Source organism: Danio aesculapii, chromosome 20, assembly GCF_903798145.1.
Source record: "Danio aesculapii chromosome 20, fDanAes4.1, whole genome shotgun sequence".
Classification (NCBI taxonomy): domain Eukaryota; kingdom Metazoa; phylum Chordata; class Actinopteri; order Cypriniformes; family Danionidae; genus Danio; species Danio aesculapii.
The window spans coordinates 46897966-46925534 of record NC_079454.1 but is presented as its reverse complement, the minus strand read 5'-3'; the positions used below and the strand labels follow the sequence as shown (position 1 = coordinate 46925534).

The 27569-nt window shown below is 36.1% G+C and overlaps 4 protein-coding genes across 4 annotated transcripts; all 4 read right to left on the bottom strand.

Annotated features, from left to right (window-relative positions):
- Positions 1 to 7884: 7884 nt before the first annotated feature.
- LOC130213591 (trace amine-associated receptor 13c-like) lies at positions 7885 to 8877 on the bottom strand. The gene has a single exon (XM_056445319.1). The coding sequence runs from the start codon at positions 8875 to 8877 to the stop codon at positions 7885 to 7887; it is 993 nt and encodes a 330-aa protein (XP_056301294.1).
- Positions 8878 to 13408: 4531 nt separating this feature from the next.
- On the bottom strand, positions 13409 to 14395 carry LOC130213572 (trace amine-associated receptor 13c-like). The gene has a single exon (XM_056445293.1). The coding sequence runs from the start codon at positions 14393 to 14395 to the stop codon at positions 13409 to 13411; it is 987 nt and encodes a 328-aa protein (XP_056301268.1).
- Positions 14396 to 18675: 4280 nt separating this feature from the next.
- LOC130213573 (trace amine-associated receptor 13c-like) lies at positions 18676 to 19662 on the bottom strand. Its single transcript, XM_056445294.1, has one exon. It carries the CDS (start codon positions 19660 to 19662, stop codon positions 18676 to 18678), a length of 987 nt encoding a protein of 328 aa, XP_056301269.1.
- A 3959-nt stretch (positions 19663 to 23621) lies between these two features.
- On the bottom strand, positions 23622 to 24614 carry LOC130213564 (trace amine-associated receptor 13c-like). Its single transcript, XM_056445285.1, has one exon. It carries the CDS (start codon positions 24612 to 24614, stop codon positions 23622 to 23624), a length of 993 nt encoding a protein of 330 aa, XP_056301260.1.
- Positions 24615 to 27569: the final 2955 nt, after the last annotated feature.

Sequence of the window (27569 nt, the reverse complement as noted above, 5' to 3'; positions counted from 1 at the left end):
GGTGTGTTTGATTAGTGTTGGAGCTAAACTGTGCAGGACACCGGCCCTCCAGGACCGAGTTTGCCCACCCCTGGTCAAGACTTTAACTGATGGGTTTATTGATTTATTAATAGTCTTGACCATCTATCAAGGAGGATGCTACAGTAAGAGCTTGTGCCTCTTCGGAGAGTGCTAAAGCATTCAATTTTGACCTTTTCTCATGTAAAGAGACTCTCTGTCTTCAGAAAGTAGCGATCTCCATTCACACTTTTGCACACTTTTTTTCTGAACTTTCTCACTGGAACTAATAACACAGAGAGGTAAGTTTCAAAATAAAAGTTCCTCAATACGAAGCGTACAATTTCAAAATAAAATCAACAATAAATTGAGTACCATTCAAGCCTATTATGTTCCCCTACAAAAATAAATAAAAATAGGTCATTTACACTCTTACCAAATTAAGAGTCCTGCTTTACATACTACAAATAATTTTCCCTTCAGAAATGACCCATTTCCATTTAAAGACTTAAAAAGCCTCTAACAAAAGAACTAACTTCTGTACCGGTCGCTCTAATATAGATGGCTTATTTAGGTGTTGTCCATTTTTGTTTAGTCTCTTATCTCCTACTGAGATTTTCAATCTTCTTACAAGTCCATCTTTCCCTTCAACAGTCTCTACAACCCTTGCCAGTTTCCACTTACCTCGAGGAGATAATTCATCAGTGTCCATCACAACATCACCTATTGAAAGCTTCTTTCAGGTGCATACCATATCTGCCTTGCCATGATGCTCTGGAGGTATTCTTCTTTCCATCGACTCCAGAACTGTTCCGCCAGTTGCTGAACCCGTCGCCATCTCCTGGGGTGGTCTTCATTTGGATAAGGTGATTTGGTGTCAAGTGCTCTAGGCTGTCAGGACTGTATAGGGTATCCACAGTGAGGGATCTGCTGTTTACTATAGCCATAACTTCATGCAGCATGGTTCTTAAGACAGAGTCACAGAGTCTGTTGTCGGCTATTGACAGTGTTGAACTGAGAACACTTCGGGCTGTCTTTATCTGGCCCGCCTGCATGACTTGAATAGGGCGTGTTCATTACAAAATCACACTGTGTTTCAGACAAAAATGTGCTCAGTCTGTCAGCATTTAGCTCTTGTAGAACTCCCTTGAACTCATTCTTAGCATCAATAAAATTGGTACCTTGGTCGCATTGGATTTGACGGACAGAACCTCTGATGGAAATTAAACATCTTAAGCTGTTAGTGAATGAGTCAGTAGACATGTCCTCTAACATTTCCAGGTGAATAGCCCTTGAGCAAAAGCAAATAAAGAGCAGTCCGTATCGTTTATGTTGTTTCCTTCCTTCTGTCATGACGAAGGGACCAAAGCAGTCCATGCTACAATAAGTGAACGGAGGTAAAGGTTCCATTAGTTCTTCAGGTAAGTCACTCATTCTTTAGCCTTCTGGTGGTCACCTAAGTCTGCGACAGGTGACACACTGACGTATACATGAAGACACTGCTCTGCTCATACTTGGTATCCAATAACCACTGGATCTGACTGTGTTTGCTGTAAAGCCCTTGCCTTGATGCTGCACCATTTCGGGATTGTGAGCTATTATCAGCTTTGTGATATGATGATCTTTGGGAATAACAATGGGATGTTTGAGTGAGTCACAGAGAGTTGAGTGGTGGAGTCTTCCTCCCACCTTCACAATGCCCTGTGTGTCAAGAAAGACATCAAGTTGGTAGTTTGTTGCCTTTTGTCAACTGAGTTCCTTTCTTTAAAACTTCAATTTCCTTTCTGTATGCTTGTTTTTGCATATCTTTGACAATGACATATTCTGAGTTTTACGTTCACTCTCTGTGGTTTAATTTGATTTAATTTGCTTAGCCTGACGTACAAGGCGGGTCACTGCTTTAATGGCTCTGACCATGATGCAAATTTGACAAGACGATCTGCAATGTTGAATGGTTTTTGTGTTTGTAATGCAGAAGTTTGTAATGTTTGAGCATTTGGATCTCTAGATCGCCAATTCTGGTATCACATTTTCAAACAAGAGTACTTCGGTTTCCAAAAGGAATTCAGGACCAGAGAACCAATCAGATTCAAGCAACTCAGTCACTGTTTTTCCCCGAGATGCTCTATCTGCTGGATTTTTGTCTGTAGGCACATAATGCCATTGCTGGGGAGTTGTGCTATCGCAAATTTTCTGTACTCTGTTTGCAATGAAGGTGTGAAAACGTCTGGAATCATTGTTGATGTAACTCAACACTACTTTGGAATCTGTCTAGAAGTGCTCCTTTATGTCAGCGCAGCTTAGCTCTTCTTGAGCACTGATAGAAACTGACACTACTGCTGCAGTCAATTCAAGCCGAGGTATGGTTGTTAATTTTGTGGGCGAGACACGGGCCTTTCCCATCACTAGAGAACAGTGAATTTCACACTTTTGATTTTTGACTCTCAGGTAGCAGCACTGTCCGTATCCACTGGTGCTAGCATCAGAACAGTGGTGCAATTTCTTTTCTGTGACTTCTCCAAAATTCATGGGAACATAACATCAAGGTATGTTTATCCTTTCCAGGTTTGAAAAGTTGTGTTGCCAGCTCTCCCACCGTGGTTCCAGCATTTTGGGCAGGGGGTCATCCCAGCCAACACCTTGACGGCACATTTCCTGCAAGATCTTCTTCCAGTGAGGACGAATGGCGCAAGGAAGCCAAGAGGGTCAAATACGGAAGCGACAGTTGCTAGCATGCCTCTACGTGTTCTTGGCTGGTTTGCTAAGGTGTTGCTGAATCTGAAACTATCACCTTCTACGATTCCAAGAGTTTGTTCTAGCTGCGTGTCCGAGAAAGTCAATTTCTTTGTCTTTGTGTCTGATGCTCGCTCTGATGAGGGTATGCTTTGTAGAATGGCTTCACTGTTCGAGATAAATTTGTGGAGACAGAGATGGAGTTGTAGCCTCTCACTCTCAGCCCAGAACCCTCGCGCACTGATGTTTTTTCCGAGCATAGTGGTAAGTTTCAGTTTCACAGGTTGGATATCCGCACATAGCTTATAGCTCACCTCTTTGTCAATGAATGTGCTGTCACTTTGTGTGTCCAATAACGCATGCATGAGCTGCTCTTTAGATAGATCAGAGGCCATAGACACCCACACAGGAACAATCATGGAGGTAATGCATGACTGGTCTCTTCTGGTGACACTCAGTGCAGTGGCTGCTGCGGATTCATCTGGAGCATTAGATGAGTTTTTCACCTGTGATGTTTGGGCCTTATGTCTGGCACTTCCGTTGTAGTTCTCATCATGAAGACAGGTAGGGTGCCTTCCCTTGCATGTGTTACAGGTCAGGCAGTAACGGCATTCTTTAGCATTATGGCCAGATTTGAGACACCCATAACACAAGTTATTTTCCGTCACATATTTTCATTTGTCAAATAAAGACTGCTCACTGAAGTTTAGGCATTTAGGTAATTGATGATTGTCATGTTTGTGTAGCAGTTTTACTCTGGTTGTGTGGTTTTTAATAAGACGACAGCGACGTTGGAGGTCTTTGATTTATTCTGCAAAAACACAGAGCACAGTGAATATGTGAAAAACGTGTCTCTCTCTTTTCCACTCAGGCTCGCGTTAGCAGAGCGAGAGAGCATGCAACTAACCCAGTAAGCGGTGGATTCAATACTGAAGATAGATACATTAATAATAGCAAACAAATTGACAAAAACAAAATTTACAAGAAAATAAATACAAATAATTAGAAAACAAAAATTTGCAGTCAAGACCAAACATTATAGTATACATCAGATAACTTATAAAAGGAATATAATGTTTCACTGGTCACTAAATTAATGAGCAATAGAATGAAAAATAGTGTCAAACATTAAAAATGATACAAAAACAAACATTTAAATTACAATATAAAATACATTAATATACGCAAAATTATATTGCCTCGCATACAGACCTCATACAGAACTCGTGTAAAACACAGATTTCAAACATCACTTAAAAAAACGTAGTAAACATACCTGCAAAAACACAGAGCACAGTTAATATGTTGAAAAACGTGTCTCTCTCTTTTCCACTCTGCCAATTAGAAAGGAAAGTCACTTTAAGCCCTCAAAATGTGATTATTAACATTCATTTTTGATACATCATAGCCTTATCACATTTATACATCCACTGTCACATGAATTAACACAGTGAACTCATTAAATACGCTTGAAAATCCTTACCAGGCTCGCGTTAGCAGAGCGAGAGAGCATGCAACTAACTCAGTGAGCGGCGGATTCAATACTGAAGATGGCGCTGCCTGCCCACACACCGCATGAGTTACTGTGTGCGTCACTAATATGTGCTCTCCATAAAACAACATTCGCCAACATGGTTCCGTATAGAAAACTTCTCTACCAAAACTATATACAATACATTATAATTATGAAAAGAAAATATAAAACAAAAGTCATTAAAAAAAGTAAAGTTTTGATGAAGTTGTATATTTTATACTTATTAGCCCAGCTACATTTGCACCATATACACAAGGTTTGATTTAACATCACTTGTTGAATTATTGCTGTTTGGATGCTAAAACCATTAGCCTTAGTTTCTTTGGATTCCCGTACAAATTTCCGTTCACTGAATGGGTGGGTGGAGTGAAGAGCGTGCAGAGAGGTGATGGGGTTGCAGGCTATCTCTGCCCCTAAAGACACAAAGTCAGCAAAATCTTTGAAAGTGGGAAAATCTCTGCCATTACTTATAGCTACTGTGTCCTGTCGGTTCCAAGTGGCAGCCAACCAGTCAGGAATTTTAAGCATTAGCTTTTGATTTACTTCACAATCATTTAAAATGTCTAGGCCTTTCACATGGGGCATTGCTTGTGAGCAGTCGTTCAGAAAATCAGAAAATGCTCTTAATCTTTCTGCATCCCTGGCTTGTATTTTTGGCCATTTCATCCGCTTGTCGCTAAAGGCACATTGGATTACAAATGGCTGACCATATCGCTGGTTGAGTTTACTCCATGCATCTCTGTATGCTGCTTCATCACCTCTGAAATAGATATTTTGAGCAGCGCCTCTGACATATTTCTTTAAATAATAAAGTTTATCAGCGGAGGAAATATTCCTTTGGTCAATGAGAGACTGGAACGAAGCTCTCCATTCAATGTAGTAGATCGGGTCACACTAAAAACTGAGGGAGTTGGAATTGGAAGTCTTCTAGCCGCTATGCTTTCTTGAATTGCTTGAGTTAGATGAGAAACGTCAGTAGGGAGCGCCCACATATCATTTAAAGAGAGCGGCCCGTTTAGTTGTACATTCTCTTGTTTAATTTCTCTCTCATATTTTTGAGTCTAGCTCGAGCAACTTCCATATCCTTTTCAGCTTGTAGGCGTTCTAGATGGGCACGCTGTATTTCTATATCTCTTTTATGTTGCTCTTCCATTAATCTGATTTTCTCCTTTTGTTTTATTTCTTCTTGCATTGCTCTGTATTGAGCTTCCTTTGCTGCAAGCTCTGCAGTAGCTTCTGTTCTTTTTGCAGCTATGCTTGATTCAGAGTGATGACTAGCAGGTGAGCGAGAGGCAGATCCATATATAGAGTGTACATATTCACGGGTTAACAGTTGATGAACTCTCCACTCATTGATGAACGCACTAAAACTAATTTTAGGAGGTCTTTTGTTACAGCTTCGCAAGCATCAATTTTCCGTCTAAATTGATGGTGTGACAAGCTGTCTGATTTCCTGATAAAGTTTCAGTGTGTCATGCATTCCATTTTCTATTTCATCAGCCATAGTAGCTAGTTCAGACTCTGAAATGTCCCTTTTTAATGTTTCTCTGGCTGTTCTGATTTGAATTTTCCATTGTTCCTATAAACTGAGCAAACTTTTACCCTTTTATTTAATTCCTCCATTTGATATGCTTGCATTTTCTCAGTACATTAGTCTGACGTTCTGTGTGACGTAGTAAAGTTAACTCTTCCTCGTCAGCCGGTTAATTTTCAATTTCAGCCAGTTGGTTTTCATTACTTTCACTCTGTTCCTTTAATTCAGGCATATCCAAACTCAGTCCTGGAGGGCCGGTGTCCTGCAAAGTTTAGTTCCAACCCCAATCAGACACACCTGGGCTAGCTAATCAAGCACGCACTAGGCTTTCTAGAAACATCCTTGCAGGTGTGTTGAGGCAGGTTGGAGCTAAAATCTGCAGGACACCGGCCCTCCAGGACAGAGTTTGGACACCCCTGCTTTAAATCATCCATTTTGGTTTGTCCTACCGTCTCCGTTGACCATCGCACCGCCACAACACACTGCTGTCCGTTTCTTTCCGTCCGTGTTGGCAGGTCAATCAGGCCAGTGCAGGTGAAGCTCTTACTGAAGCGTCCTCCCCGATAGATGGTCAAGACTTTAACTGATGGGTGTTTGATTTATTAAATCAATAAAACCATCAGTTAAAGTTAACCATGTATCGGGGAGGACGCTACAGGATGTTGAAAAAAATGCATTGAGTGTGTTAACTAGCGACATTAGGAGTTAAGAAATGCAATCCAAACATTTTTTTTCTTGATGGGGTAGTTAAAGGGTTAAATTACAAAAGCCTTTACTGGGCTGACTGGTACTTTTTCAAAAGCATCTGCCAAATGCTTAATGCAAAAGGTACTTTCTTTGTGCGTAGGCCACATTGGTGCATAAAAAATACAAAACTAACTTTTGAAAAGGTACCACTTCTCTGGCAGATTTTATTACCTTAATTTATGAGAGTATATTCAGTTTCAGACTAAAATGTTAGTCTGAGCTGGTTCAGCTGAAAAAACTTGCCACTGATTTGTCTAAAAACAGATTAGTGGCTTTGTTTTTTTGTGTCATTGGCAGCGAATTATTATTATTTTTTTTCAAAGGCACATTTATAAAAATGACTTACAATATATGTGCTGACTGAACTCTGGCCTAATCCTTAGTTTTAAACCCTGTCTGTTAAAGCAAGCCTTACAATTAAGTGCGTTTAAAGTTATTCTGTGAAATCAAATTGCATTTAAATACTTACTTAAACAGTATATGCACATATGTTTATCCTTATAACATAGCCTAAACCAGTGTCTCCCAACCTTGTTCCTGAAGGCACACCAAAAGTACACATTTTCATCCTAATCAAACACACCTGAATCAAACCAAAGAGCATTAGAACAGACTCCAAAACCTGAAATGAATGGGTCAGATAAGGGAGACATCCAAAATATGTACTGTTGGTGTGCCTCCAAGAACAGGGTTGGGAAACACTGGCCTAAACTTACCACACTCTGTAAAATAGTTGGAATATATTTTAAACACACATAAGCGGTCCAAAAAAATGAACATCAGCTGGTAATTTACACTCAGGCCTATAAGATAATATTTTTTCAAGATTAAAGATGATTTTTAACTGACACCATGATCTTTGGTTATTCTTATATGCAAGATAACGGCTACTGATAGACATTATATAGGTCAAGTGATCTAATGTGTTATATTATTGCTAAAGTCATGGTTCAACCAAAAAACAAACCTACAAAAAACAACAAAAAAAAAAACAGACAAGCAAGCAGTCATGAGTGTTAATTTGGTTTTGCTTGTATATGTCAAAATATTCTTGTCTGAAATCCACATATAACATAACATTTGCTGTTTTACCACATTATTAAAACTATTCATTTCAATATGAAGATTGAGTTATCTGGAATGTTCATTCTCAGTACATTTTAGTTGCCTGACAAAAAAGTCAGTGTTTGTTAAATGAACTGTATCTTGTCAATATCTGAAAACAATATTCAAGCTGTTTTGTAGTAAAGACCAGCGTTTATAGTAAATTATATACACAGACATGAGTATATACACATATACAAAAATATATGAAAATTTAACAACAGAAAACATTCATTTAATGACTTTGCACATTCATCAGAGAAGAGTCTCTTTGAAACACTTTGAATGTAAAAATTAATTTCAAGCTTTTCTGAAACCAGGGGTAGAATAAGGCGTAAATGATGGGATTAGTGGTGGAGTTCAGGAGGAAAAATATTACAGCAACATCTCTGACATGAAACAAGTCAACAGTGCTGTATGAGACCACTAAAGAGGTAATATAATATGGCAGTAAACACAGGAGAAACACAAAGACCAGAATCCCCAGCAGCATCGCAGCTTTTCTCTCTGATTTGTCGCTGATTTTGTTTTTCGAGGATTCTGTGCTGTTGTGAACCTGAAGGGCTCTTATAGCAGTCGCATGTTTCTTAGCAATGACAAAAACATGAGTGTATAATATTATAATGAGTATACATGGCATTATAAACACAAACAGAAGATCAACGATTGATGAAACAACACCTACAACAGAAACACACACTCCTGGACACACAACATCAGTGAAGTTTCCATTAACATAAAGAAGAGTGACGTTATAAATGAGTGAAAATAACCAGTTTAGCAAAGTTGCTATGCAGTTCACATTGAGTGAGATTTTCTCAGCGTAAAAAAAGGGAAAACTTAAAGCCAAAAAGCGATCGACAGCTATTAAAGACACAGTGTGAACAGAAACACTTGTTGCCTGAAAATTCACAAATTTAAAAATCGAGCACATAAGCAGTCCTGAAGTCCAGCATGATTCAATGATCCACGACAAATAAAGTGGTATCACAAAAACTCCCACCAGCAGATCAGACGCAGCCAAAGAGAGGATGAGGATGTTGGCAGGTGTGTGGAGCTGCTTGAAGTGACTAACAGAGATGATGACCAGCAGGTTTCCACACACGGTCAGAAGAGCCACAGCTGCTGCGGCCACATACAGAATCACATAGACAGATAAAGAAACAGATCTCTCTGGACATGAGTAGTCTTCGCAGATATCAGTTTGGTTCAGTGCTGTAAAATTCATTGTGAAGCATTTGAAAGAAACATCAAAACAGTGTAGGTCTTTTTGAGACCTTCTTCACATACACACACAAAAAAAAAACACATGCAAGCACTGATGAAGATGCATTTGTCTCTCCAGCAGCTCTGAACGGCTCCTCACTGAAACACAATGTGTAGTCAGTCACCGTTCACCAGTTAAGACGTGCTACAATGAACACTGCCTTTTATACACTCGACATGTTGACTTCTTCCAAGACGAGCAGCATCAGGGGAGAAGAACATTCATTTGGGAAATCAACTGATTTAGAAAAGTGTCACAGAGATCTCACACAAAAACATCTTTTTAAATCTTGACATATGCACACCTCAGCTTTGAATATGCTATTTGATGTGAAATCAGGCCTGTAGCCAGTCTAATAAAAGGCATGGTTCTTTTTTTCTGAAAAAGTTGACCTTTTTGCAGTTATACGCCTCATTTTCTGTTTAATTCTGAGATTTAGTGACATTTTAAGCACTATTTGTAGCTTGTCGGATGGTCTTTATAACCACACTTTTTGATATACCAAAAATATTTGCTAAAGATTTATAATAAAGAAATGTGAAATAATTCTTATTTTTAAATTACATATTTATTACACCATATATCATTAGAAAAAAGTAAGAATCTGTTAAAGTTTTACATTAAAATCTGGAGTCTCTTGTCATATATTAGCACATTCAACTTTTCTCAGTGCGAATTTGATAATTGAATAAATATATATATTTTTTAAACATAAAAATTAATGTAGAACTTCACAATAGAAAATTCATGGATAACAACAATAGCCAAAATAGTATTCAAATCAGTTTCAATAGTATTCATATGGACCGTTTTTGGTGCTTCACATCTTTTTATTGCTCAGTTTTTGTTTCAGGAATAAGGTCCAAGATTTAGAATAAAAGTTACCTGTAAAATGTTTTCTCTTATTAAAAACAATGCAGTAGTGAAAGATGACTTCTCTTACATCAGATTGTAAAATGAATTTATTTGTTAGCATTGGCCAAAATTGATTAGCTGAAGTCACACCGAAGCTTGGTCTTTTTTGATGGGTTATTTACACTATTAACTTCTTTTTAGCAGAAGGCCTATATCCCTACTGAAAAATCCAGCTTAAACCAGCCTAGGTTGGTTGGCTGGTTTTAGCTGGTTGACCAGCCTGGTTTTAGAGGGTTATTTTGGCCATTTCAGGCTGGTTTAAGCTGGACATAGCTGGTTTTGGCTGGGCTCCCAGCCTGGCTAGGCTGGTTAAGCTGGTTATCTCCCATCTGGTCAACCAGCTAAACCAGCCAACCAACCTAGGCTGGTTTAAGATGTTTTTCTGCAGGGATGGCAACAACTACTGTAGGTAGGCTTAATTATGGGAGAAATGTTAGCCTATATTTCAAAGTAACATTAAAAAATAAGATAAAAAAAAAAAAAAAATCACATTACTGGTATTAAATATGTTCACGTGAACTGTATTAAAACTGTTGAGGTTGGGCATCAGTTGTTTTATGTGATGAACTATTGCGCATGCTCTAAACATTGCGCATGCTCTAAACATTGCGCGAGACAGCAGATATTTATTTATTTATTTATTTATTTATTTATTCTATTTTACATATATTTTTACATTTTATTAGATTTTCGTTTAATAATCTAAGATCGATCACAATGTTATTGATCCTTTTCGTACGCTTCAGATACAGCAGGAAAAAACTTAACAATAAATTGATTTATAGCGTTTCTCTCGTCCAATAAATCGCAAAAATAAACAAACTACGCGTTATGTCTTATATATGAAATGCTGTCCATTTTATTACGAAATTCAAACAATATCGTTTGCCGCTCTTTTATGCTGAATGAATCTTTTAAGCCAGCCGCTAGCGCCTCAGTTGAAGTGAAGCAGCAGCTTGAATACACGAGGACCAGCATATGCGAGGAGGATTCATCTTTACGGCTTGTCTAACAGCGTGAAATTGACTTGAACGAACATTAGAAGGTATGTAGAAACATTCAGTAAAAGTTACCACAATTTACCCTGTTGTTTATCACGCTAAATCCGAGTTTCCACCGCCGAGACGTCGATAAAACAGTTTGTAAACAATGACACAGGAAGGCTACACCATTGGTTATAATTACAAATATAATGAGCTACATCTAGAATGAGCTACATCTAAATTTGCGTTTTGCTAAATATATACACAAAATGTCACATTATGTTTTTAACCTGTTGTTTAATAATTATTGCTTGAACAGATATGTCGTTTTTTTATTACAGTGATAGTCTATAGCCACCGTTTAAATGGTTTATAATTTCAAACCAACAGCAAAAACGATTCATTATTATTACAAAATCACTGTTAATAAAAACTGCCTTGTTTGAAATTCAAATGTTTGCCTATTAATTTAATTTTAACCTTATAATATTAGCCTATGTAGGCCCACCAATTCCAACAGGGTACACTGTTTGTAGTTTACAGTAGAGCTGCTCGATATTGGAAAAATCAAGGTCACACTTTATTTTGATGGTCCATTTGTTGAATTTAAGTTACATTGCATCTACATGCCAACTAATTCTCATTAGATTATAAGTAGAATGTTTGGTTAGGGTTAGTGTCAGTTTCTTATTGTCAGTTAAATGTCTGTTGAAGGGGCAGTATCAACAGATATTAAGCAGTCAGTCTATACTCAAATTGACCATCAAAATAAAGTGTTACCAAATCAGACATTGCTATATAGACCATTTTGAGGGATGTAAACAAAAACAATGATGCTAGCATATATTCTGTTTTACATTTTTAATTTCTATAGCTTTCAAGAATCCCAAAAGAGCCAAATATTGATAAATAATGTTATGATAGCCGTTTTAAAATTAAGTTATGATTGAATTGCCAGATTTTACTCTTACTGGAAATTGTTTGGTAACAAGCTGGAAATGTTCATGACCACATTGAAATGCTTTATATATTGCAATATGAGTATAATTTCACCAGATGAATTGAATAGCTCTATTAGGAAAGACTTCATTAATTTAGATAGATTTGGGATTTAGATAGATTAGGTCTTTTTCAATGTAGTGTGTTTGCATAAATTATAATAAATTGCAAGCAAATACAAATACGTCAGGGCAGATATGAAAGTGAAATAAACAGTGCTTTATGGTTTTCTGTGGAATCAAACAGTATTCAGGTCAAACATATATCAAACATAAAATAACATGGCCACCGTTATACAAACAATTAAATAATATTAACAATAATAATAATAATAATATGTAACAATATCTTTGTTTTCATACTAAATAAATAACATAATTCTGTGATGTGACTATTGCGGATGCACACATTCGCAATCGATGCTTGTGCGGTCGTAGTTTACAGCATTAGCAAATTTTCACGTTGAAAAAAGTATGTGAATAATTCTACATGAATTAATTCTAATTAGGATGAAAAGTGAAATCTTTATCATGAAAATAGCATCAAAAACAAACCAAAGCAGAAAGTCTCACAAGAATATGGTTGTTGCTTTGTAGGAGCTGTGATCCACTTAGTGTATTAATTAACATTTAGATCGAGGAGTTATTGTGACTGACTGGTGTTTAAAGAACAACATTTTGTTTTGCAGCCTTTAAACATTATAAAAGCACTTAAACCTTTCTTGATAACCTGCTTTTTTGTTTTACAGTAAATGCATTATAGACTGGAGCTACCTTTACAATTGTCAAAGCAGAAAGAAAAAAAGAAATGAAAAAAAAAATTATATATATATATATATATATATATATATATATATATATATATATATATATATATATATATATATAGACAGTTAAAGTCAGAATTATTAACCCCCCTTTGAATTATTATTTTTTTCTTTTTTAAATATTTCCCAAATAACAGAGCAAGGACATTTTCACAGTATGTCTGATAATATTTTTTCTTCTGGAGAAAGTCTTATTTGTTTTATTTCGACCAGAATAAAAGCAGTTTTTAATTTTTAGAATCCATTTTAAGGTGAAAATTATTTGCCCCTTTAAGCTATATATTTTTTCGATAGTCTACAGAACAAACCATCATTATACAATAACTTGCCTAATCACCCTAACCTGCCTAGTTAACATAATTAACCTAGTTAAGTCTTTAAATGTCACTTTAAGCTGTTTAGAAGTGTCTTAAAAATATCTAGTCAAATATTATTTACTGTCATCATACCAAGATAAAAGAAACCAGTTATTAGAAATGAGTTATTAAAACTATTATGTTTAGAAATGTGCTGAAAAAAAATCTTCTCCGTTAAACAGAAATTGGGGGAAAAATAAACAAATAATTCTGACTTCATCTGTATATGAATCTCAGTCTTTAGTATTTTGCTTTTGAAACTGAATATTAAACAGGAGAGTTCAGTTTTAAATGAATATAGGAAACATTTAATAGATGTTTGTATTAAAGAACAATATTTAATGACAAAATAATGTATAAAAACACATTAATCTGGAATTGGGAGGGGAAACATTCTCATAAATTTAAATAACTTACATCACATTCATCAGCGAGGAGTCTTTATTAAACACTTTTAATGTAAAAATAAATTTTAAGCTTTTCTGAAACCAAGGATAGAATAAGGCGTAAATGATGGGATTAATGGTGGAGTTCAGGAAGAAAAATATTGTAGCAACACTTCTAACATGATACAAGTTAGCAGTACTGTATGGAATCACTAAAGACGTGATATAATACGGCAGCAAACACAGGAGAAACACAAAGACCAGAATCCCCAGCAGCATCGCAGCTTTTCTCTCTGATTTGTCGCTGATTTTGTTTTTCGAGGATTCTGTGCTGTTGTGAACCTGAAGGGCTCTTATAGCAGTCGCATGTTTCTTAGCAATGACAAAAACATGAGTGTATAATATTATAATGAGTGTACACGGCATTAGAAACACAATAAGAAGATCAATGATTGATGAAATCCCATCAATATTATAAACACACACTCCTGGACACACACTGTCAGCGAAGTTTCCATTAACATACAGAAGAGTGAAGTTATAAATGAGTGAAAATAACCAGTTTAGCAAAGTTGCTATACAGATTACAGTGGGTGAGATTTTCTCTGAGTAAAGAAAAGGAAAACTCAAAGCCAAAAAGCGATCGACAGCTATTAAAGCCACAGTGTGAACAGAAACACTTGTTGCCTGAAAAGACACGAAGTTGAAAACTGAGCACATGACTGATCCTGAAGTCCAACACGACTCAATAAGCAAAGTCAATTGAAATGGCATCACAAAAACTCCAGTGAGAAGATCAGACGCAGCCAAAGAGAGGATGAGGATGTTGGCAGGTGTGTGGAGCTGCTTGAAGTGACTAACAGAGATGATGACCAGCAGGTTTCCACACACGGTCAGAAGAGCCACAGCTGCTGCGGCCACATACAGAATCACATAGACAGATAAAGAAACAGATCTCTCTGGACACGAGTATTGCTGACAGACATCAGTTTGGTTCGATGCTGTAAGATTCATTGTAAAGCATTTGTATAGCAAACATCCAAGCAGGATCGTTTTTCCTGTGCCTCTCCTCATATAAAAATACGTGTAAGCACAGATGAAGATCTCTGAAGATGCATTTGTCTCTCCAACAGCTCTGAAACACAATGTACAGTCAGTCACTGTTCACCAATGAAGAGGTGCTATAAAGCACACTGCCTTTTATACACTCAACATGTTGACTCCTTCCAAGATTGGCAGCATCAGGGGAGAAGAACATTCAGCCGAGAGATCAACTTGTTTCAAAAATGTCACGAAGATCTCATATTAAAAACAGAGATAGGTTTATATAAAAAGTTCTTTGTGAACCTATAAATAACTAATATAATCACCCCTAATGCTAAGAATTGTCTACGATTTTTGCAAAATCAGGATTTTGGATCAGTTTTAAAACATTATACTATTTTAATGAGACATTTGAATAATTAGAACTGAATTAATTAAATAGACTTAACCTGTTTGCTTAGATAAGCTATTCATATAACAAACACAAGTCCTGCTAATAAATAAAACAACACTTGTAAACTTTCTATTTATTAATATTTGATGATTTATTGCATTTATATAGTATAAATTGAAGAAAATGTGCTATTTTAACAAAATTTAGTTTTAATGACTCAGTGATAGCACTTTCGCCTCACAACAAGAAGGTTGCTGGTTCGAGTCCCGGCTGGGCTAGTTGGTATTTCTGTTTGGAGTTTGCATGTTCATCTCGTGTTGGCGTGGGTTTCGTCTGGGTGCTCCGGTTTGCCCCACAGTCCAAAGACATGCGCTATTGGTGAATTGGATGAACTAAATTGGCGGTTCATTCCGCTGTGGCGAGCCCAGATTAATAAATGGGCTAAGCCGAAAAGAAAATGATAAATGAATAAATAGGCCTTAGTGTTCGTGAGTGTGTACGGGTGTTTCCCAGTGCTGGGTTGTGGCTGGAAGGGCATCCGTTGCGTAAAACATATGCTGGAATAGTTGGCAGGTTATTCCGCTGTGGTGACTTCTGCTAATCAAGGATTAAGCTGAAGGAAAATGAATGAATGAGTTTTAATGAATGATTTGGCCTGAGCGCTAGTTGTACTTACACAGTCTTGACCAGCAGGTGTCACTAGTTTGTGGCGTTTTGAATACTTTAAGACTGGATCTTTTTGGGGAAGAGTTCATTCAAAGCTTAGAAAAAGTTTAATTCTTTTCTCACTGGTCGGCTGTAGTGTATCAGCACTGCATTCATATTACACAAACGCGCACTTTAACACATTTAACCGTCACATACTCTGATAGTATGCGATTGTTTTGGTCTAGTAATTTGAGCGAACTATAAAGGGATAGTTCACACAAAAATGAAAACTCGCTCATTATTTACTCTCCTTCAAGTGGTTACAAACCTTAATGTGTCTTTTTCTGTTGAACACAAAAGAACATACTTTGTAGAAAGCTGAAGATCTGTAACCATTTCCTTTTAATAGTAATAAAAAAACAACAATTAACGTCAAGTGGTTAAAGTCACAGATTTTCAGGCTTTCTTCATCATATATTCCTTTATGTTCAACAGAAGAAAGAAACTTATAAGGGGTTATAACAAGTAAAAAGTGAGTAAATGATGACAATTTAAAAATGTTGGGGTGAACTATCCCTTTAATCGTGTATAGCTAGACCTTTTGATATGAACAGATTTATGTTAAAAGGATGGAAATGCAGCCTGTATGGGCACAGCCAGCAAATCACTGTCAATGTTTGATCGCATGTTCTCTAGGCATATATAAAACGTTTTTTTATGTTTTAACCAGCTGGTGAACTTGGTTGAGTGTAATTCAGACAACGTGAGATTACTGTCCAGAACAGAACTAGGTTACCAATGGTTTGAATGTTTAGTTAAATAAAAGTTCAAATGACTTATTAAAATAAACAAAACTATATTATAATCATTCATTCATTCATTCATTTTCTTTTTGGCTTAGTCCCTTTATTAATCCAGGGTCACCACAGCAGAATGAACCGCCAACTATATTAAATTATTATGTTAAAATAATAATATTGCGGGAGAACATTTTCCTGAACAGACAAGTAGAAAACTTATCCACCCTTTGATGCACAACAGCTTTTTTTAACTAATCTGAATATAACTTTCTTCCTCAGATTAAATATTCAGTATTGTAAGACATTTAAAAACGTAAACGTGACTTACTGAAACTGAGTTTACATGCAAGGCCTACTTAAAGAGAGCCTACAAACTTCAAATATAAGATCACAAACTTTATTATGGTTATCATATTACTAAAATAATGACTTATAGGGGAGAGACAGGAGTTATATTGCACATATTTCAGTGAACTGCATATGGACATAAACAATGAAAATATGCATTCACATTTTCATTCATTAATTTTCCTTTGGCCTAGTCCCTTTATTCATCAGTGCTAACCACTGAGCCACCATGTCATCCCCATTCTCATTTTTATAAAATATATTGTCTCTCTTTCCATGTCAATTGATTACTATTACTAATAACAATCAAACAAAATTGAGCAATTCCAGCAAATGTCAACCTTGCCATGACAAAAGTAAAGTTTTCACCAAAATAACGAAACCCTTTCTAAGTTATTTGTGTAGGTTAGTTTTTTACAGGACTGCAAAAATACTCAAAAATGTATCTGTCAGTGTGGGCGACGCAGTGGCACAGTAGGTAGTGCTGTCACCTCACAGCAAGAAGCTCGCTGGTTCGAGCCTTGGCTTGGTCAGTTGGTGTTTCTGTGTGGAGTTTGCATGTTCTCCCTGAATTCGCATGGATTTCCTCCGGGTGCTCCGGTTTCCCCCACAGTCCAAAGACATGCGCTACAGGTGAATTGGGTAGGCTAAATTGTCAGTAGTGTATGGATGTTTCCCAGAGATGGGTTGCAGCTGGAAGGGCATCTGCTGTGTAAAACATGTGCTGGATAAGTTGGCGGTTCATTCCACTGTGGCGACCCCAGATTAATAAAAAGACTAAGCCGAGAAGAAAATGAATGAATGAATGCATCTGTCGGTGTTTTAGAACAATTATACTTTAATTACCAAAGTCACACAAATGGCAATTCCACATCCATAACAGAGAGACGTCACATCCATAATGAAACTTTTTCCTCATAAATGCAAAACTGTAAAATAAGATAAAATCAATCATTTTGGTAACCCTTTATTTTGATAGTCCATTTAAGTATTAGTAGACTGTCTGCTGATACTGCTCCTTTAACAGACATTTAACTGACTATAACCCAACACTAACCCAACCCTAACCCCAACCTAACGTTCTACTTATAATCTAATGAGAATTAGTTGGCATGTAGATGCAATGTAACTTAAATTATACAAACAGACCATCAAAGTAAAGTGTAATTATCATTTTTGTTCTATAGTGAGCAAACTCTTATCCTTTTGATTAGCATTGTTTCTTTTGAGTTGCACAGTTTAATTAACAGAATTTCTACAAAGTATGTTGTATACAGTACTGTAAACTTGCATACTATTTTGGTCACCACCATAACGCATGCTTATTTTACTGATTTAAAATATGCTTATACTTTTCAGTACCCTTAACTCTGTTTAGGATGTGTTGAAAAAAATCTTCTCTCTGTTAAACAGAAATTGGGGGAAAAAAATAAACGGGGGGGCTAATAGTTCTGAATTCAACTGTGTAAGTATCTTGTAAAAAACAACTATCAACTGTAATGGCTTTCAATGGAGAAAGACACCATCAATGCATCCAAAATTGCATACTGTATGAATAGATGGAACATTTGAATTTGACTTCACAATTGTTAAAATATTCATACTTGTTAGAGTATAATTATGTGTAGTATCAATAAAATTCTAACATGCGACAATGACTATGTTGTTCACATAACCCACCAGTGTCAGTGCCATTCATAAATCCATCAAGTGCACACTAAGGATCTCAGCAGATGTAGTATTTTACGAGGGTATTTTTGGATCCTTTATCTTGTTTTTCAAATATAACTATGAATTCGGTCATAGTACTGCCTGTTTTTTCAGATGAATCAGAATGTTTTCACACAAGAATCATTATTCTCTAAAAAGTACTTTACCCTTAACTCTGTTTAGTAGTCAATATAATGTTAACATAATTTTTCTCTGTGAATTTATATATTAAGTTTTTACTGCGAATGTCACATCCATAACGCTGAAATTGCTCAATTACTGAAAACAAAATGCAGAAAAAGTGTTTTGAGTGAATTTGTGAAACATGCCTTTTTTATTTATTCAATGACTTACTGCACATTCATCAGCGAGGAGTCTTTAGTAAACAATTTAAACGTGAAAATTATCTTTAAGCTTTTCTGAAACCAAGGATAGAATATGGCATAAATGATGGGATTAATGGTGGAGTTCAGGAAGAAAAATATCACAGCAACATCTCTGATGTGAAATAAATTAGCACTACTGTATGAAATGACTAATGAAGTAATAAAATACGGCAGCAAACACAGGAGAAACACAAAGACCAGAATCCCCAGCAGCATCGCAGCTTTTCTCTCTGATTTGTCGCTGATTTTGTTTTTCGAGGATTCTGTGCTGTTGTGAACCTGAAGGGCTCTTATAGCAGTCGCATGTTTCTTAGCAATGGCAAAAATACGAATGTATAATAATATAATGAGTGTACACGGCATTATAAAGACAATCAGGAGATCAATGAGAGATGAAACCATATCAACGACATAAAGACATTTTCCTTGACAAATGACATTGGTGAAGTTTCCATTAATATAAAGAAGAGTGAAGTTATAGAGGAACGAAAACAGCCAGTTAAACAAAGTTGTAATGCAGATTGCAATGGGTGAGATTTGATCCGAGTAGAAAAAAGGAAAGCCTAAAGCCAAAAAGCGATCGACAGCTATTAAAGCCACAGTGTGAACAGAAACGCATGTGGCCTGAAAAGTCACAAAGCTGAAAATCAAGCACATCGCTGGTCCAGAAATCCAACATGACTCAATGACCCAAGATAAGTGAAACGGCATCACAAAAACTCCCACCAGCAGATCAGACACAGCCAAAGAGAGGATGAGGATGTTGGCAGGTGTGTGGAGCTGCTTGAAGTGACTAACAGAGATGATGACCAGCAGGTTTCCACACACGGTCAGAAGAGCCACAGCTGCTGCGGCCACATACAGAATCACATAGACAGATAAAGAAACAGATCTCTCTGGACACGAGTAGTCCTCACAGATATCAGTTTGGTTCAATGCTGTAAGATTCATTGTGAAGTACTTCTATACTTTCAAACATGATTGCAACCTGTTGCTCCTTAATATTGAAACTATAAAAATACTGCTCATCATTTGAAATTCAGTCCACATTGAATTCTGAAGGTTCAGTGATATCAACTCGTGCTGCCTTTTATACACTTGACATGTTGAGTCTTTCCGAGCATCAAGGGGGAAGAACATCTCCACAGCTGGGAGATCAACGGATTCTGTTCATCCAATAGAAAAATCTGAAGAACTCAACATATAAACTATTGTTATCTACACAAATTATATATAATATGATTATGATATCACTTCAGTATATAATGAAATGTTTGAAATACACAGTAAAAGTCAGAATTATTAGCCCCCCTTCAATTTGTTTTCTTTTTTTAAGTATTTCCCAAATGATGTTTAACAGAGCAAGGAATTTTCACAGTATGTCTGATAATATTTTTCTCTTTTGGAGAAAGTCTTATTTGTTTTATTTCGGCTAGAATAAAAGCAGTTTTAAATTATTAAAAAACATTTTAAGGTCAAAATTATTAGCCCCTTTAAGCTATATATTTTTTCGATAGTCTACAGCAGAGTTTCCCAACCCTGTTCCTGAAGGCACACCAACAGTACACATTTTCAACCTCTCCCTAATCAAACAAACCTGAATCAACTTATCATAACATCAGAAGAGACTCCAACACCTGAAGTTAATGGGTCAGAAAAGGGAGACATCCAAAATATGTACTGTTGGTGTGCCTCCAGGATTAGGGTTGGGAAACACCGGTCTACAGAACAAACCATCATTATACAATATCTTGCCTAATTACTCTAACCTGCCTAGTTAACCTAATTAACCTAGTTAAGCCTTTAAATGTCATTTTAAACTGTATAGAAGTGTCTTGAAAAATATCTAGTACAATATTATTTACTGTCATCATGGCAAAGATAAAATAAATCAGTTATTAGAAATGAGTTATTAAAACTATTATGTTTAGAAATGTGTTGAAAAAATGTTCTCTCTGTTAAACTGAAATTGGGGAAAAAAAATAAACGGGGGTGGGGGGGGTTGCTAATAATTCTGAATTCAACTGTGTAAGTATCTTGTAAAAAACAACTATCAACTGTAATGGCTTTCAATGGAGAAAGACACCATCAATGCATCCAAAATTGCATACTGTATGAGTAGATGGAACATTTGAATTTGACTTCACAATTGTTAAAATATTCATACTTGTTGGAGTATAATTATGTGTAGTATCAATAAAATTCTAACATGCGACAATGACTATGTTGTTCACATAACCCACCAGTGTCAGTGCCATTCATAAATCCATCAAGTGCACACTAAGGATCTCAGCAGATGTAGTATTTTACGAGGGTATTTTTGGATCCTTTATCTTGTTTTTCAAATATAACTATGAATTCGGTCATAGTACTGCCTGTTTTTTCAGATGAATCAGAATGTTTTCACACAAGAATCATTATTCTCTAAAAAGTACTTCTCTTTAAAATGTATTGTACATTTATAATGATTACTTGTGTAAAACAGTTTATAAACAAACAAAAGCTATTAAGACCAACTATTCTTAACAGGGTTTGATAGGTTTTTTCCAAAATTAGCCCAATACCCTTATTTCAATCAGCCGCCATTTTAAAACACGAAAGCGAGGCTGTGGTGGGAAGACACTCAGAAGTATAGGATCAGCACTGTAAACATTGCAACAACATGCTGTGGACTACAAACCTCCAGCTGTTGCCGCGATTTCAAAATGCAGATATGGTGTAAACATCACTTTAATATCATTCAGTTCAGTTTAATTTTAACAATTAAAAGCATATTAGGCATTAAGCAAAACCACAATAATCTTAAAGAGTGTCCTCTTAGGCTTCAGTTTATGTCACTAGGTAAACACCGTGGGGGCTTCCCTGCTTCAGCCTACCCGATGAGTGATAAAACAATGCAGTCATCTGTAGCACACCCTGGGGTTGTCTGTAATAGTGTTGTCCCGGTACTAAGGTTTTAAAAACACCCATTTCCTGCTAATATTCAAGTGCCGCTGAGCACATTCTTAAACAGTGCTCAACAAAACTGACTCTGATTGGGCGTGAAGTTCACCGCTCTTCACCGAGTACAAACACGGATACACGGAAACTGGAGTGTTTAAAGCTGCAAAGATCCGTCGATTGCTCGTCTGTGTTTGCGCTCGGTAAACATTGGTGAAGTGCGGTAAACTGATGAACCATTACGCCCAATCGCAGTCATTTCTGTTGAGCACTGGTGAATACTATAGAAAATAAGCACTGTTGCGTTCAACAGTGCTTAAATGTTTGCAGGAAATTTTCATTTTTTTATTTCAGTACTGAAATTCAGTATAGTAACAAGTCTAGTATAGTGAAAGAATCAGTTCATTAACTTGAGTTTGATATAGTAAATGGCATCTAAATCGTGTGTTTGGGAAAGATAACGTTAGCTAACTAGTGCCATTTGCCTTTCAGAACGGACCTTCGGTTCACTCGGAAGGTGGTAAAATTATAAATTTGGGTCATTTTCTTTTCGCTGATAAGATATACAGCCAGGTACTCAACATTCCTGTGTGACTCAGGCGATACTTCCGGGTTTCTTCCCACCACAGCCTCGATTTCGCTTTTTAAACGACACCCGCATGAAATCAGTCTATAACTGGCCAGAAATCCTAGCCCAAAGGCCAAACAAAACTAACATTAGCCCAATGACATATCTGTAGGTTTCAAACAAGCCTGAAGGACTCAATTAGTTTGATCAGGAGTGTTTAATTAGAGTTAAAGCTAAACAGTGCAGAGCTGCGGGCGTGCAGGAACTTAGTTTGACACCTGTGGTTTGGACGGTAATCCTTACGAATTCATAGTAGTTCATTCATATCAAAATGTACGATGTTAGGAGGAGGCACCAAACCCTAAATTGTAAGAAATCACACAAAAACATCCGAATTAGCTACTAAATCAAAAGTTACGAATTGCAGCGAGACAGCCTTGGATAAACTTACCTTTAGAACTGACTGCATAGCTAGCATGGTGTCCCTCGTGTGCAGTTCGGTTAAAATCCAGAACAACTCTGATGGACGTGACTATAAAACTTGTGAATTTAATTTTTAATTAAAGATATTTTTAAAAATCTAAAACAAACATTCAAGATATTATTTATATTTATATTATATTATATATATATATATATATATATATATATATATATATATATATATATGGTAAGTGTCAAGATGCAAATCTTTGTATTTAAAATACAAGACACACTGTAAGAAATGCTGGGTTACACACAATCAATTTGTGTTAGGACATTTAAGTTGTGTTAGGACATAAATTTAAGTAGATTGAACATAAAACAATTAAGTTGTTAAAAAAAAAAACTTAATTTTTTATTAAGTCGCTTGAACAAACAATAAATGTCATTTTTTTTGAGTGTACGATCAAAAACAATTGATGTTATGTAGATTTTAGCCTTAGGTGAAAACAGTCAGACTCCAGTAATAAAACATGTCTATGATTAAAACAAAGTAAAGAGATGGCAGTCAAGCAGGTAAAATCTGTGAATCTAAACATGAAATCTGTGCATGTTGAAACATATTTTACAGAAGGATAAAAAAACAGTATAGATTTTTATTATTTAAGTAATAATTTAAAACAAATAAATAGCCCTATATAGATGCTTTTAAAATAAACATTTCTGGAAATAATGATCTATTCACAAAGTTTGTACATATTCTCTGAATCAACAAATCAGCAAATATTTTACTTATGATAATGCCATGCTTTGACAATAATTTCATCCTTCATGAATAGCCCATTTGGTTTTATTTACCAAAATATAAGAATAACAGTATTTCTACTGCACAATAATAATAAAAAATAATAATAATTAGGAAAAACTAAACATATGAAGACGGACTTGATTTTTAATAAAGAGTCTACTTATTAAGAGTCTACTGAGAGATCACATTAATCAGAGAAGAGTCTTTGTTAAATACTTTAAAAGACATAACTATTTTTAAACTTCTCTTAAACCAGGGGTATAATAAAGCATACATGAGTGGATTGATAGAGGAATTAAGATAAAACAGAATCAAAACACTGTTGATAACATTAGAGAACGAGTCGTCTCTTAAGAAATTTGTTAAAGAAAAAATATAATACGGCAGCAAACACAGGAGAAACACAAAAACCAAAATCCCAAGCGCTAAAGCGGCTTTTCTCTCTGATTTGTCGCTGATTTTGTTTTTCGAGGATTCTGTGCTGTTGTGAACCTGAAGGGCTCTTATAGCAGTCGCATGTTTCTTAGCAATGACAAAAACATGAGTGTATAATATTATAATGAGTGTACACGGCATTAGAAACACAATCAGAAGATCAATGAGGGATGAAACCCCATCTACAATATATAGGCATTGCCCTGGACACATGCTGTCAGTGAAGTTTCCATTTGTATAAAGAAGAGTGAAGTTATAAATGAGTGAAAATAACCAGTTTAGCAAAGTTGCTATACAGATCACAGTGGGTGAGATTTTCTCTGAGTAAAGAAAAGGAAAACTCAAAGCCAAAAAGCGATCGACAGCTATTAAAGCCACAGTGTGAACAGATGCACTCGTGGCCTGAAAAGTCACAAAATTGAAAACGGAGCACATCACTGGACTAGAAGTCCAACATGATTCAATGAGCCAGGATAAGTGAAACGGCATCACAAAAACTCCAACCAGCAGATCAGACACAGCCAAAGAGAGGATGAGGATGTTGGCAGGTGTGTGGAGCTGCTTGAAGTGACTAACAGAGATGATGACCAGCAGGTTTCCACACACAGTCAGAAGAGCCACAGCTGCTGCGGCCACATACAGAATCACATAGACAGATAAAGAAACGGATCTCTCTGGACACGAGTAGTCCTCGCAGATATCAGTTTGGTTTAGTGCTGTAAGATTCATCATGCCTGAAGTAGAAACAGCAAGTCTTCTGTCTTATATTATGCAGGACAATATTAAAATCTAATATTTGTATTTCCAGCAGAGTGAGTCGAGTCTCACTTCATCCTCCGTGTAAAGGCTTTGCATTGTTCCTGGTCAGGAGGATCACACAAACTAAGCCAAACAATACATCTAGATGATTTTTATACATGTCCCCTCCTCTCAGCTATAATGAATAAATAATTAGATGGTTTTAATGCAGGTTTTTTTCTTCATCTTTCCATATAATTGAATTTTTTAGTCATAAGTTGATCAGCTTTCATAAGCACTTAGGCTGCACATTTGCAGTGCAATTATTAGTATTCCAATGTGTGGGATATCATTCATTCATTCATTTTCCTTTGGCTTAGTCCCTTTATTCATCAGGGGTTGCCATAGCGGAATGATCTGCCAACTTATGTTTTACACAGAGGATGCCCTTCCAGCTGCAACCCAGAACTGGAAAACACCCATACATTCTTGCATACACTACGACCAATTTAGTTTATTCAATTCCACTGTACCACATGTGTTTGGACTGTGGGGGAAACCGGAGCACCCAGAGGAAACCCACATGTAGGAAACATGTAAACTCCAAACAGAAATGCCAACTGATTTAGCCGGGACTCGAACCAGCAACCTTTTTTCTGTGAGGCAACAGTGCTAACCACTGCACCACCATGCCACCATGCGTGGGATAGTTCAGCCAAAAATTAAACTTCTGTCATTAATTGCAAACCTTTATGAATTTCTTCCTTCTGTTGATTTCAGAGTACATCATGCTGTGTGTGCATATGAGAGCAAGCACTGAAAGCATAGCATCAGAGCAGAGCTCGTTCATATTCATGACCGATCCAAATATGGTCAATAAGGACCTTCTGATTCTAGGGGTATTTTATGAGCATATAAATAATTGAGCATATAAAACCATTTCTGGAGAAATTTTGAACTTACCTAAGCCTATCTAGATGTCAAAAAACTATTTAACTTAGTAAATAAATGCAGCATAATTTTTATTTTCATAACTAAGACCAATACAAAACCATAAAAACCCCAAATTCATACATAACATCCAGATCAACAAGCCACTTAACACATAAAATTTTTTGGTCTCACTTTTGAATTCATCATTAGATCCATATATTTTAGCGATTTCATCTCTTCACATTATCCCTATTATTGTTTGTAAATTAAACTGCTTATTAGCGATGCCCAGATCAATCAGCTGGAGATCGGTATCGGCCGATAATCACATTTCATGACTCGATCGGTTCTTGATCTCATGAACCGATCGCAAGTGTTTGTTTACAAGTTTACACACAGAGGAGACGCACGTGCACACATGTTAAATGATTACTCCATCATTTGCATGTTTCTAAATTGCATTGTCAATATTTTTTCTTACCCATTTTTTATGTGCTTTATCTATTTTGGTCTGTGAGGCTGCTTCTGACCATGACATGTCCACACTAAATAGTTATAAGAGACATGTTTAAGGGATTATCTGCGACATTCTTTAGTTATTCTCATAGGTAAGGAGAAAGCTCCACTTACAGTAAGTATCGTACTTAGAGTGAAAACAGAATAGGTACTCTATATCGGCCAATCACCATGACAAGGAATTGGTATACTGTATCGGCTGCAAAAATACTGATCAGAGCATCCCTACTGCTTATTTTTCTCAAATTTGGATCAGCAAATGTTTTATGCCAGTTATATAATATGGCACTTTTATCCAAATAAATTTGTTAATAATTTGAGAAGAGACAAGTTAATAATAGAGACAAATCTGCCTTAAATATACAGAAAAGTATAGTTTATTGGACTGATTAATCAAAATCAACTACTTGCAACAATTTTGGCAAACACTTTTTGCTTATTGTTGACAAATGTAATGATTGAAATCATATCAATATAGTATTTCCATTTACCCCACATAGTTCCTAGCACTTGAAATTATTTCATCATGCTGCATTTCAAACTCAATGCTCAAATGTCTCTAGTTTCTTCCTTTTGGAGGACATTTTCTTCATTTTCTTTAATTTAGGTCACTAGACCTATAATTATTTCCAATCCAAAACAGTTTGGGAAGAATTCAACACACAAAGTAATCATAAAAACATTATATACAGCACAAAAATACAGAAAAACGGTACAGTTTATTGGTCTGACTGGGCAGAAAAGCTGGCTTTAATGTTAAATGTAATGTTAATTTATTTAATTGATGTTAGTTTAGGTCCTGATTTACCTAGAAAACATTCAATCCTAAATTAAATTTCACAATCACATTTCAAATAAATAAACAAATAGCTCTAGATTAACTGTATATAAAACTATCTCTCTTGATTCATCAGCTTTTGGGAAACAGCTATTCAGTTATGTATTTTATTCAATTAAAATAGGGAATAAATCATGAAACTGATTTTAAATATAAAGACATAAAAACCCACAATGCACTAATCACTCAGGCAGCTCTTTATAAATTATTTGTATGTGAGCAGGTCAAAGGTGAACTGTGCTTAATATGAAACTCCATATTTGATAATGTCTCCATCTGGTGGTCATTTACCTTTACAACTAGTGGTAAATAGAGTAACCCTATTCGGTTCCCTTCAGAGAACTGATCAGCACAGGATCCATTTAAAGTTACAGCATAGAACATCTGTATAAAATATAACAGAGACGCAAAATAGAGCTGGTATGCTGGAATTAGGGTCACAGAATCTATTTCAGAATAATTTTACAAAGTGCTTTGGGCCACAATGAGAACATAACATGATTAATAAGACTAATAATTCTTCATATGAAGTGTTAGAGCAGGGGTGCCCAAACTCGGTCATGGAGGGCTGGTGTCCTGCATAGTTTAGCTCCAACTTTCTTCAAAACACCTGTCTGGAAGTATCTAGTATCGCTAGAAAAAGCTTGATTAGCTAATTG